The sequence below is a fragment of the Scyliorhinus torazame genome, chromosome 4 (genome assembly GCF_047496885.1).
Source record: "Scyliorhinus torazame isolate Kashiwa2021f chromosome 4, sScyTor2.1, whole genome shotgun sequence".
NCBI lineage: Eukaryota > Metazoa > Chordata > Chondrichthyes > Carcharhiniformes > Scyliorhinidae > Scyliorhinus > Scyliorhinus torazame.
In genome coordinates, this window is record NC_092710.1 from 48,713,632 (window position 1) to 48,727,970 (window position 14,339).

General features: G+C 42.7%; 1 protein-coding gene across 1 annotated transcript; it reads right to left on the minus strand.

The window, feature by feature from the left end:
- Positions 1-1,614: 1,614 nt before the first annotated feature.
- Positions 1,615-7,851, minus strand: LOC140411334 (probable G-protein coupled receptor 139). The gene is made up of 2 exons (XM_072500456.1): positions 7,698-7,851; positions 1,615-2,910 (listed from the first exon to the last, which is right to left on the minus strand). The coding sequence occupies exons 1-2, from the start codon at positions 7,849-7,851 to the stop codon at positions 1,874-1,876; spliced, it is 1,191 nt and encodes a 396-aa protein (XP_072356557.1). The 3' UTR covers positions 1,615-1,873.
- Positions 7,852-14,339: the final 6,488 nt, after the last annotated feature.

A 14,339-nucleotide genomic window follows, 5' to 3' on the forward strand; every position in this document is an offset into this window, starting at 1 on the left:
TCCACACAGACCTTGTCGATACCATTCAGGCTTTTATATACTTCAAAGTTATGCCAAACTAAATTTATATGAGAGAGCTGAATTGCTGACACAGGCACCATGCCACCTGGATTATACACCCAGGTAGGGCAAGATTTATGATGATCAGTCTTTCAGATCTCAATGTAGCATCTTTGCTCCACCTGCGGGAGTCTGCAGGCAGATTCGGTTTATCACTATGCCTGGTGGCATCGAGCTGCCTGCTCCTGTGCTTACACTGCACCCTTACATGGTGCCACCTTCTTCAACATCTGTTGCCAGTTGCATAGGGGAAGAGGAAGAGGGAGCAAGCTTTCCATCTCCAAATGGTTCAGCGACCAGAGGTTGGCTCCAGGCAATGGAGTATTTGAAAATGAAGAGGAAAGCTCTTTCCATCATTTTACAGGGGACAGGGGTGGCAATTTGTGTCGTCGGCGATGTTGCTATGAGGGGTACTCACTTAGAAAGAATGGACATAAAGTCCTTGCTCTCTGTCTCGGTCTGAAGCCTGAATAAGCAAAACTACACGAAACCCAGGGCAATATGAAGCTACAATTTGAGAAAGGAATCCAGTCACTCCTACTTTTTGATCAATGATCTTTGTTGCATCACAACATCATCTATCATTGTTCCATTGTCCTGTCAGTTAGAATGATCTACCTGCAGGAGTTGCTGCTTCAGACACTGACCATCCCGACTGACATGGCCAAGGATCTCTGCTCCCCCTCCCCAAGACCTCCCCACCCCGTCCTCCCACAGCCACCCCACAAGGAAAATGGGTCCTGGTGGTGATGACCAACCTCCACACCGCTCTGCCAGAGTCTAGGCTTGACCACACCCCACCTTGCACGTCCAGCAAATTCACCATCCCCATCTTCCCCACCCCCCACCTTCTGTGTATTCCACATTCCTCATTCCCAACATTCCCCATCCCTGATGTACCACATTCCATACCTTCTCCTGTCGCCACTTTCCCAATCATGAATGTTCCACAAAGGACACCTTTGCCATCCCAACCATCCCATCCCCTAACTTTCCCACCCTCACCATGCCAATACCCCACTCCACCCCCATGACACTAATTTCGCACCCACCTGCCCCAACAAAACATTCCCAACCCCACCCCCTTCCTCGTCACCCAACTTTCCCAATGCCTATTTTCCCATCCCCCAACTTAGCCATTCCTCAACTTGCCCCAACCCACATTTTCAATCCTCCACAATCCGCATCCACTACATTTTCCATCCTGCACATTCTCCACCCTCTCACCTTCCCATTTCCCACAAATTCCAGTCCCACCTGCTCCATCCCGCATGTTCATTAAGCCCATCTTCCACATCACCTAGTCAACCTTCCCACTCCACACACCACCTTTCCCAAACCCGATCTTCCCCATCACCCACCTTCCACAAACTCCCATATGCCACATTCCCCATCTTCCCATTCCCCACCTTCCCAATTACCCAGCCAGGCGTTAAGAAAGCTCGGGACTCAGATTTAATAAAGCGTTTATTGACTCAATGAATATATTGATAAATAAATAAGAATAATGCATTGTCACAGTAATATTTCTAATATACGAACAATTTTGTTTTTCTGTGAACCCGCTAAGTTTTACTTTTGGGAAAATGCGAGGAAATGGGAAATCAAGCAGAGGAGGTAAAGGAACGATGGTGTTTGCTCATTTATTTCCAGCACACCAGGAAATCATCTGACTCCTCTCCTGAAACATTCATATTCACCCTTGCCCATCCCTAACAGTTATTTTGTTTCCCCCACTCCTCCTGGCCTTTCCTTTCCGAGCTACCTGCTTTACCCTCTTGCATTTCAGCACTGCCTCACCATCTGATTGGTCTCAGGTGTGTTGTTTATTAATTAATTTAATAATTGATATAACTGGGTATTTCAGCATGCTCTTCAATTGCTCTCTGAAGTTAGACTGAGTCAGGACGTAAATCAGGGTGTTTGTGCAGCAACTTAAGTTCCGCAGCATATAGGCAACATTTTCAAAGATGTAAAATGAATCATCATCTAAGAAGTCATTCACATCAAAGAAATACAAAACATAAACAAACCACAGGAGGATGAAGCTGCCGGATATGGAGAAGAGTAAAATCATCGACTTCCTTCTGCTCTCCATCTCCGGGTCACTGTGATTATCCCCCACGCTCTGACCTCTCAGTTGCTCACGGACCCGGCTGGTCACCAAAATGTGTCTGACTGTCAGTACGTTCAGCAGCAAAATTAAACCGAATGGTATCAGTGGCGTTAGAACTTTTTCAAATTTTCTGAATCCAATCCAAACAGGGTCAGTAAAATAGCTCCGCTTATTTGAACACATCCATGGTACATTGTCGATAATCCATCTCGGTTTAAATCGAAAGTAGATGGGGATGTTTTTCACAGTGAACAGAATGCCGATAATTGCTAGGACCACAGCTGCAGTTCTCTTGGTGCAATATTTAGATTTCAGCTTCTGACAACAAATGGCGACAAATCGATCAAAAGTGAAAGCGACAGTGAACCAGACAGAACAGGCTATGGCTATACGGAGCAGGACGTAGCGAACACTACACACAGGGGTGATTTTTAGGAAATTCAATGGGAAATAATAATCATCGATTCGGTTTAGTATGACCTCAGTGATAATGACCAGAAGATCCGCTGTTGCCATAGCCACCAAATAGCGTGTGGTGCAGGTGGAGAGGCGGCACTTTCCACGGGAAAGAATCAAAATTGACACCAAATTCACTGTGACACATAAAAAGGAAAAGAGAGTGGAATTACAGAAAATATTGCCTATTCCTGAGACCAGGCAGGAAGCATTAGCCAGGTAATATGTGTGGCTTACAATTGGGTCATAGCTCAATAAATCCAACCATGACTCTTGCACTGTTTTTCAGGCGGACATGAGAATAATCTTCAGACACTCAGCTTCTAAATATGTGCCGCTGTGGGCACGCTCTGAAATGCAAAGAGCTGATTTCTTCAAGCACCCAGTTGATCCTTCTCCTTTCTTCCAGATGTCAAGATCCTGGTCCAGAACACAAAATTGCATTGGTACGGGATGAGAATGGCAAATTTAAACAAAGAAGTGACCGCATTAACATCAAGGAAAATAACAGCAATTATCGGGTAAACAGTGTTTGAACACAAGGAAAAACTTCAACTCATGCCTCACACCTTCCCGATTTCTCTATTCCAACAAAGCAACACAATAAAGTTAAAATTCTACTGATAAATAAAGTTAACAGAACATGATTACTTGCTTATTTGTGCAGACCTTTGGAGAGAGATTGCCTTTCAGGAACAAACTGAAAATTCTTCTGCCTTGTCAGAATTCTCCTCCCAAGCTGACCACATTTGGCAAAAGCGCTGTTCAACTTAAAATTTCTAGCAGACAGCAAAACTACAGATATACCTAGCCTGCATTCATTTTATCCTTGTATCCCACTAAGTTCCATGGCCTGCTTAGCTTGGATTTAGCACCACTCTCCCATAAATTACCGACACTCCGGGGAATCTCCAGCAATCGGATCACAAGTTAATAGCCCATTTATCTGTAAAAAGTAGTGAATGGTCGGGATCAAGCATTTCCCCACCATTTGCCACTCTTAATTACAGCTTTAACAGACATACAGTCTGGATATCACAACATAGATTCTGTAATAATATTACTGCATCAAATATATACCTCATCCAGGCTATTAAAACATTACTGCCTCAAATATAATTATTATATGTAATATATAACAATTTCTACATACCTTCCCCCTAACTAGCAATATGAAGAGATTGTTTATTTTTTAAAGCCAAACTTGCAACTGCCAGTGTAAAAAATCATCCTAGCCTATGTTGAAATCATTGCATTCAACTGATCAACTGGACTCTATGCGAATGAATATGCCGCTTCCCAACAATTTCACGCAAATGCTGCGTTTGTCCAAAAAAACACCTTTTATCAGCAGATTTCTGAACTTTCAGTCAGCTCTTACAAAATGTTGTTTAAAACTAATACTATTGGGGAAACGGACAGGCCCCAAATTTTCTTTGAATACCAGACGGGAACCCAGAGCTCTTTTTCTATTTGTAAAACTGTAAGGAAGGGTACTTCACCCCAGGAATGATAACTCTGACCAATAAGTATAGTCTATGTCAAAACACATGTTAATTTAAACACAGAATTAACAAGATTTGCATCAAATAAATAACTTTGTTAACAGGTCTTAAATAAAATTTTAAAACGTGTACTTACTGTCTGCACCTCACTCACTCATTCCAATTAAACAACCCAATACAGTTCAAATATCATTTCTACGTAAAGTTGACAAAATAGGTTACTTGCTTATCTCGGTGTAGACCTTTTGGAGAAAGAGAGACTCTTTTAACAGCAGATGCAATACACTGCGTCTTAATAGGCCCTGGCAGAATTTGCATAACTGCTGTTCAACATAAAAGCTGATTACACACTGCAAAACTACAGCAATACAAGGCTCGTCCCATTAATTTCATCATTGTATCCCACTATAATATCCCGCCACTTAATCAGCTAGCACAAAATACAATCTCTCATAAATGATCTATTACCCAGGGGATTTCCAGAAACAATAATAATGTTTCATTAACTTTCTGTATGAAAAGACATAAATAGATAGAAACAATGGTTACCTAATGTTTTACTCATCTTAAAATAAGTTTTAACAGAAACACAGTCTGGATATCATAATCAAGGTTCTTTAATAATATGACTGCAACAGATATTACCTTAACCAGACTTTGAAGAGCATTCCTGCAACAGATATGAAATGCAATGGAAATATACCAATTCTGTACATTCCTCACACTTAACCCCTTAACAGAATGAACTAGCAATATGAAAATATGGCTTCATTTTGCATAACATTTTCAACTTTAAACACTACTCATTACTATACACTCACATTGCTCTATATGATACATATCCCCTCATATTTATGCATGAACATTTAAACAGCAGTATAGTACATTTAAGTCTGTCTTTCCCAATTTTGACGTTCCATTCTTCTTTCATCTCAAATGATGATAAAATATCGGCATTCACATTCTCTCTTCCTGCCACATGTATAACTTTCAAGTTAAATTGTTGTAGCAATAAATTCCATCTAATAAGTATTTTGTTTCAATCTTTAAACTTCACCAAATACTTCAATGGATTATAGTTTGTGTAAACAATTATCGCTGATGAATTTGTAGCAACATCAATGCCAAAAGGTTGCAAAGCCAATGCCAAACCCAACGCCTCCTTCTCAATGGTCGAATACATCCTTTGACGAGTATTTGGCTTTTGGGGGGTGGGGGAGCAAACAAGTCTTTCCATAGCTTCTTCATTTTCTTGTAACATAACAGCACCAAGGCCCACATCACTGGCATCAATGGCCACCTGAAATTGCTTGTGGTAATTCGGTGTGATTCAAACTGATGCGACAGCTAGCATAGTTTTCAGTTTGTCAGTACCTCCAAACGGTCAGCCATCCAAAGGAATTTCTAGTTCTTTCTTCCAAGGTCAGTCAGTTGTAAGGTGCCTTTTGTGGTGATTCCTTTATTTCCCATTCCTTTTACTTGGTGGTTATCATTTTGATCATGGATATTTTCTGAACATTTCCCTTTAAGGTGAAAGAGCAAGCAAGGAACTCAAACGTTGTAAAATAATGAACTGTGGAGTTTTTGAACAGCAGAACTCAGACTTTGTGGCACCCGAGAGATCGGAGGTAGGCGGTTCAATTGGTTGGCTGGTAGCCAATGAATTGGCAAAGGGCCATATTCTGCCCGGTGACAGGCAATGATGGGTCCTACCTGAGTGGAATTGTTTTCAGATCACCATAGAAAGGACATTCGGAGCCTGGACGCTGAGTTGAGCAGCTGTGAATATGTATCTTTCTCTTTCACATTCTCCCTCTCGCTCTCTCTTCCTCCATTAATGCTGCCTAATGAGGATGTGTGTACCTGCGGAGAGCTTCTTTAGACTTGGATGAATCTGTATTGAAAACCATTATGGACTGAAAACAAAAACCTCGAACTGAAGGGCTAGACTGTAGAAAGGAGTACGAGAAGGCTAACGTATGAAAAAGCTGAACTATAATACAACCATTTGAAACAAAGACCCTTATCCTTTTACTTCCATCATTGTATTTACACCTTTTTCCCCTCTGTGTTTGTTTGTCAGTCTTGCGTTTGTGTGTACAGAGAGTGGGGGTGAGTAAAAGAGGTGGGTTAGTAATTAGATAATCGTTAACCATTTTTATCTACTGCATAGTTAATTATAGTTATTGTTATTAATTTTTCAAAATGTGTTTACATTTACATACCTGATGACTGTCGTCTTTTGTCAGCGACAGTCCAGAGCCCGTGGATATTTTCGAAGAATTAATTGTCAATTTAAATTGTGCTGTGACTCAGGGTAAAGTGAGGCTGGAATTGACCGCGCACTAGCCCAGGGTGGCGGAACACAGTGGAACAACCATCATGGTGAAATGTGGCGTGGGGTTTCTGCCAAAAGGGATACAATATCAGAAATCTCAAAACTTCTCTTCTCGTCGATGGCATTGTGAAGTGCCCAATCGCTTTAAGTTTCTCATTCCATGCGTTAATCTGACCATGACTAACAATGTGGCTTCATAATGTGATTTAGCTTTGGTAAACAGACGTTGAGTCAGGTTTACCACCAAATCATCCCACTGTGGACAATCGAGCAAATCCTTCAGATGTTCCAAAAGCTCCTTTCGCAGTGACCTGAACACCACCAAACCTGCAGTGTACACTGCACAATTGTGTAGTCCAGTTAGTCTTCGCAATGTTGCTCACGCATTATTCATTCCAAATGGCACCACTTTATACATAGATATACATAGAATTTACAGTGCAGAAGGAGGCCATTCGGCCCATCGAGTCTGCACCGGCTCTTGGAAAGAGCACCCTACCCAAGTCCACACCTCCACCCTATCCCCATAACCCAGTAACCCCACCCAGCACTAAGGGCAATTTTGGACACTAAGGGCAATTTAGCTTGGCCAATCCACCTAACCTGCACGTCTTTGGACTGTGGGAGGAAACCGGAGCACCCGGAGGAAACCCACGCAGACACGGGGAGAACGTGCAGACTCCACACAGACAGTGACCCAGTGGGGAATCGAACCTGGGACCCTGGAGCTGTGAAGCAATTGTGCTAACCACCATGCTACCGTGTTGCCCCAACCACTTTAAACTGATGCATGCCATTTGGGGCAGCACGGTAGCCTTGTGGATAGCACAATTGGTTTACAGCTCCAAGGTCCCAGGTTCGATTCCGGCTTGGGTCACTGTTTGTGTGGAGTCTGCACGTCCTCCCCGTGTGTGCGTGGGTTTCCTCCGGGTGCTCCGGTTTCCTTCCACAGTCCAAAGATGTGCAGGTTAGGTGGACTGGCCATGATAAATTGCCCTTATTGTCCAAAATTGCCCTTAGTGTTGGGTGGGGTTACTGGGTTATGGGGATAGGATGGCAGTGTTGATCTTGGGTAGGGTGCTCTCAAGAGCACTTGATGGGCCGAATGGCCTCCTTCTGCACTGTAAATTCTATGATCTATGATCAAAAGCCAGAATCTCCTTCACCCTTTCTGTTAAAGGTACTGCTCAGTATACTTTTAGTAAATAAACTTTGATATTACACTTTGCTTGTCCAACACACAATCGTTTCATTCCATCTGGTTTTGGTACCATCAGAATAGTTGATCTCCAATCATTGTAACTGACTTCAATGATATTCTTAAGCATGCTTGCAATCTCCTTTTGTATCTGCGCGATCTTTGTATCTGTAGCCATCTAAAATGGCTACCTGCAAAAGATCATGGGAATTGTGGTCAGCTTGAACACAGACAGGAACACAGCCTCTGTGTATTGTGCAAAGAAGCCAGGCCTGACTGAAACTTGTACCCATAAAGAGTCAATCACCATTTCCGCCAGGACAATCAAGTTTGAATTAAGGAGTTACAACAGTAGCAGACGAACCGGCGCCACTTGCCATTAGTTGTAAAGGCCGTCGTGCCTATGACAATGGTAGCGAGGACCCGCCCAGCCACTGAGGTATCCGCCCCCTAATTGGCCAGGATCAATGAGGGTGATCGGAACTCTATTGATCTATTGGATCTGGAGTTCGAACCACCCCAAAGGGCGCGAAAGCCCAGGGGGATAAGAAGAACTGCAAACCGAAAGATCGGCCTCTTTTGGACCAGCCTGTGTGAGACCAATTGCAGCATATCAACTAGCCAAGTTCAAGGACCCACGATCACTACCTGAAGGACGAGCCCAGCCGCGACAAACCTGAAGACTTCCAACCGACCCACGTGGACATAGTTAAAGGCCTGATCTCTTGCACAGAGCCGGTCACCCCGAAGTGAAGTAAAGGTCATCTTAGTGATTAGGTCTAGTTTAGTGCGTAAACTAAATATCATTGCATATAGAAATAAGTCTTGTGTTATTAATAAACTGTCTTTGAACTAGTACACCAGTCGTGTGGTCATTCAGTCAATATAGGAAACAGCTTGTGGTTCACAGAGAAATAAAGAAGACAACACAGTCAAAATGTTGGCAGCACGGTAGCCTTGTGGACAGCGCAATTGCTTCACAGCTCCAGGTTCGATTCCGGCTTGGGTCACTGTCTGTGCGGAATCTGCACATCCTCCCCGTGTGTGCGTGGGTTTCCTCCGGGTGCTCTGGTTTCCTCCCACAGTCCAAAGATGTGCAGATTAGGTGGATTGGCCATGATAAATTGCCCTTAATGTCCAAAATTGCCCTTAGTGTTGGGTGGGGTTACTGGGTTATGGGGATAGGGTGGCGGTGTAGACCTTGGGTAGGGTGCTCTTTCCAAGTGTCGATGCAGACTCGATGGGCCGAATGGCCTCCTTCTGCACTGTAAATTCTATGATAATATGGATGTTGTCTTTAAAGTCTGATTCCACTTATCAAACGCCACCTTTCTAAAGCTCCTTCTGATGCTGGATGATGCACTTTATTCCTCAGCTATTAATAACTTCCCTGAATAACGTTGCGATAAAATTGGATCCCTGATCCGACTAGATATCTTTTGTTAGCCCGTATGTGGCTAAAACAAAGTTAAGTCCACTACAACCTTCTTTGCTGCAATATTTTGCAACAGAATTGCTTCCGGAAATCTAGCAACCACACCCATTATTGTCAACAAACATTGATTACTTTTTATCATCTTAACAATTGAGGCCTCAACAAATGTTTACTCAAATGCAAGAATGGGTATTAAGGTAGCTGGCTTGCTTGTTGTTTAAGATTTTCCAATACCAATCAAGTATGACATGTATGGCAAAGTTCAACTACATCCCGCTGCAGGACAGGCCAATGAAAATGTTTTTGTATATTTACTGGAGTTGTCCTTACTCCTAAATGACCCCCTACAGGAATCTCATGTGCTACCCACAGAACTTCATTTCTATATCGCACTGTTAATACCATGTGATCAAGCGTTGACCTTTTATCATCAACCTGAACATTTAAAGGGCTTCACTTCCTTATTAATATATTATTTATTGTGTAATAACACTCCTGGCTACTCAGATTCTATCTCTGTGTATACTTTCTGATCAACTTTATCTCTGAATTCCTCTGTTGTAATTCTCCTAATTTTCTGGAACTGAAGATATGCGGAATTTTCCGGTCCACCAGTCCTGCACGTCGCACCCCCGTCGGCAGCAGGATTCCCCATTCCCGTAGCTGGCCAATGGAGTACCCGATTGTGGGCCGACCCTCGCCGTCAGCAAACGTGGTGTGGGTGTGCTACCGGCGGGCCGGAGGATCCGCTGACAGAGAATTCCACAGCTGACCTCCACCCTCCACTTGCTCTTGTTCTTTATCAGTCATCTGGTTAAAGGCTGGACCTGATAAATGAACCTCAATCTCGCTATCCGTACTCCTTGTTTTCTCCGCCTCATGTCTGAACCTGTGACTTTGTGATTTTATTCCCACACAATCTAGTAACACCACTCGGATATGATTCTTGAAACACCTCAGTCGCTTCACATTCCACTGCCTTTCAACCACAGTAGGCATCACTCGCTATATAATTACCCACAAAGGACTGGACCTGCCTGTAAAAGATAATTACCCTGCAGCCACTTCACCAGTTTTACATAATGGAATACGACACACTTCATTGTGATCCCACATTTTACCACTTTATCGGGCAATTTTAATCTGAACTACATACCACTGTCTCTCACCCATTAAAGATTGACTTCCTCCTGTATGCCTGAAGGTCTTAATCTCTTTACATACCCACCTTGTCGACATGTGTAAACCCTACCCCACATCTAAAATATTTAAACAAACCAGACACCTTCCTAACATGCACCCTCTGAGCCAGTGTGCAGTATTGTGCACCTCTTGAGAGGTAACCACATTTTTTTCCCATTTTAATAAACCCTGTTAGTCTTCTTAAGTTTTTATCTTAAGACATCAACACCGTGACTTTGTGGATCCAAACTTATTACAATGAAAACATTGAACTTTTCTTCAATCTCTTCCACACCCAGACGATTCCTTTCTGACCTGAGCTGACGTGATTCCTTCCATAGATTTCTAAACTTTCATCCATAGGAATCTGGCACTAGTCCATATGCATTTAATTGGCTTTTATCACCTCATCATAATCCCTAGATAACTCCTCTGCTAACAATGCAAACACTTCACTCGCTCCATCTAACAATTTTGTTTGAACCAACAATACCCACATTGTATTTGGCTAATTTCTCAACGAGACAAAAGACGTTTTTCGACATCTTTCTCGTCAACCGTAGGAAGTTCATGAATATATTCAAACATTTTCACTCGAGGCTTTTGACAAAGAGGGGTCCTGCCTTCCTCTGAACTTGCCTCTGTAGTGATCTCTGTATATGTATATACATAAAGGGTTAATGGTTAGTCAGTACAGTCAACTGATCACTAGAGGGCAACACTAATAGGGGGTATAAATACAGGCTCAATCTGTTTCCCCGTTCTCTTTGGGTGTGTTGTGACTAGAGAACAGAAGCGTAGAGGTAGCTCAGAGAACAAGTATAATATTCATAGTTAATCCAATCCTATCTTGTTTAATTTAACTGCTAGTAAAAGTAGTGATAAAAGTATTGAAGAATCAAACTCACAAGTTAATTGATTAGTTACTCAATAAATTATTCGCTATCACGAGATGACTTTGAGTATTCATCATCATCAAAGTTAAGAACTTCTCGGCATAAACAAATGTGTAACACACATTACTTCAAGTAATATAACATGCTACCAGGTGAAGTAATATAATACAACAGCCTCAACGTCCGCATTTAACTGCAAACTTTTCAGTTTGTAATCTATTTGCAGATTCATTTTCCAAAGTTCAAAATCTCTCTGCTTGCCTTTTCCCTCTACCGTTGCTGCTCTTTCCTTTACCTTTTCTTCTTCGTTTGCCTCTTTCCTTTTCATCCCTTGCTCATCTTTCCATTTCCACAACAAGTTTCCTCATTTCAATTTTCTTTTGAGGAGCTCAAGCTTTTCCTCCATTTCAAAATGTTTCACTCGTAATTAAATTTTAGCTAGTTCTAGTGATTCCGAATGATGCCTTTGGTGAATTTAAATGCTGAGCTATCGCTTTAATTATCTCCAACGTCTGCACCCCTTCAGGTGAAGTCAATTGCAGTTTGACCGCCAAAGCCAAAAGTTTTGTTTTAACCACTCTTTGCAAAACAACTAGAGTAACCTCTTCCACACCCAGGAAACTCGTCCTCACTGAAAGAGTAATCTTACCAGTAAATTCCCCCTTAAACTGAGTGATCACTCTGATTAATAAGTATCCTTTATTTCAAACAAACTTTAATTTAAGAATAGAATTACCCACATTTAGAGCAAAGAAGATAGTTTTACAATTATCAGTTAAAGAGCTCTTAAACATAAGGGAAATCTCAAACTGATGCCTTACACCATCGCCATATATATTCCAACTAAGCAACCCAAGATGGTTCAAATGCCACTTAGAAGTAAAGTTAACACAACGCTTTCCCTGCTTATTTGTGCAGACCATTGGAGAGAGTTCCCTTTCAGGAAGTCTGAAAATCCTTCTGTCTTATCAGACTCTTGTGCCCAGCCAGACTGCATTTGGCAAGCCTGCTATTCAACTCAAACCTTCTGGCAGACTGAAAAACTGCACACAGATCTGGCTTCTCCCATTGGTTATATAATCTGTAGCCCACTAGGTTCCATGACCTGTTTAGCTAGGACTGACCACCACTCCTTGTAAAATTATCTGTACTCCAGTGAATCTCCAGCAATCAAAACACATTTCCATTGGTTGCTTGAATTTTAAATAATCAAGTGGTTGTCATCAATAATGGCCACGCCTTTTACAACACAGAAGCACAGCTTTAGCTGATATAGAGACTGGACACCTTAACATAGATTAGTTAGTCACATTACTGCCACAAACATAACATATATTATGTAACAATTTCTGCATTCAGCACGCAGACCGAAACCAAAAAACAGCTTGTAAGCCGTTTTCCAGGCACTTTTTAAAATGCTGTGATTTCCAGGAACAGCAACAACCAGTGTCCTTGAATTAAACAATAATGTTCTTAATCCTTCGTGATGAAAGATTTTCTGTGACTAAAGCAGCCATGAGAAGGTGAATTCCGGAAACCAGCGCATGTGCATAATTTCAGAACTTCATTTGTTATAAACCCTTACCTGGAACACCAATTATGGCAAGTATCAAGTAGTATATTTTCCTGACCATCTGAATTGATCGATGCATTTTCTGTGTGGAGTGAATCTCTTCCGTTGAGAAGCAACCAATGTCTCTCAATTAAACTGCATTCATTTTATACTCTCCAGGATCTCTCCAGGGAAGCTGAGGTTAGAAAACGGTTCAAGTTGTTTTTTTGTAATTTCCCACAAACAAGTTTCGACAGCTGAATGAATTCCCTTGTAGAAACTCTGTGATGCAATTGTACTCCACCTCCTTACCACAAGAGTGTACAAGTCCCATCACATGTAATAAAAAACAATTGGAAGCTGTATTAACCAGCATTAGAATCGTTCCTGTAAACAGCATGATTCCCATATTTAGATTTCATATAATTTCACCCAATGGCCTTTGTCTTTATTATTTTTTACATTATTTTTATTCAAAATTTTTGTCAAATACATAATTTTTGCATAACCGTGCGCAACCATTAACAGAACAAAATGAAGTAAAAGTTAATCATATATACAAAGAAAAGAACAATACAACATAACAATTCTCCTCCCCCCACCCTCCCCGGGATGCCGCTGCTGCTGAACATTACTGCTCTACTAGAAAGTCGAGGAATGGCTGCCACCTCCGAGAGAACCCTCTCAAGGCAAACTTTATTTTCTCGAGACTGAGAAAGCCAGCCATGTCACTAACCCAGGTCTCAGGGAGGCAAAGGTCAATACGACGGCCTGTTTCGCTTCCTGAACTCCCGGAACGTCTGACACACCAAAGATCGCTATCACTGGGCTCGGCACCACCCGCGTGTTTAAGATCTTGGACATTGCCAGAGCAAAACCCTGCCAGAAACCCTCAAGAGTCGGGCATGCCCAGAAAATATGGACATGATCTGCAGGGCTTCCCGCACACCTCGCACATTTATCCTCAACCCCAAAGAGCTTGCTCATCCTGGTTGCCGTCATGTGTGCCCGGTGGACCACCTTAAACTGGATTAAGCTAAGCCTGGCACATGATGATGAAGAATTAACCCTGTTTAGGGCATCCGTCCACAGGCCCGCATCTAGCTCCTCACCTAGCTTCTTCTCCTATTTACCGTTAAGTTCCTCCACTGGGGCTTCCTCCGCCTCCTGAAATTCCTGGTAGATGTCCGACACCTTCCCCTCCCCTACCCAGGTGCCGGAGACCGCCCTATCCTGTATCCTGTGTGGGGGTAGCAGCGGAAATGACACCACCTGTGTTTTTAGAAATGCGCGTACCTGAAGGTATCTGAAGGCAGTCGCCCAACAGGCCGAGGGGGAGGAGGTGCAAAGGAGGTTCCGCATAAAGCCTCATGTGTACCGGTAGCACATGTGATCCCAGGACCTGCCGGATCGAGCATGCCGTCTAAGACATATCTACCAGATCATGGTGCATCTGGCACCCCGGGGGAATGGGGGAGTACACCCGCTCCCATTGGCCATCAAGGTGATGGTCGCCCTGATCCTTTATGAAAAGGGGAACTTCCAAGCGCTGAGTGGGGGCTTGTCGTGAATCTCACAGAGCTCGGTGATTGATGGGATGC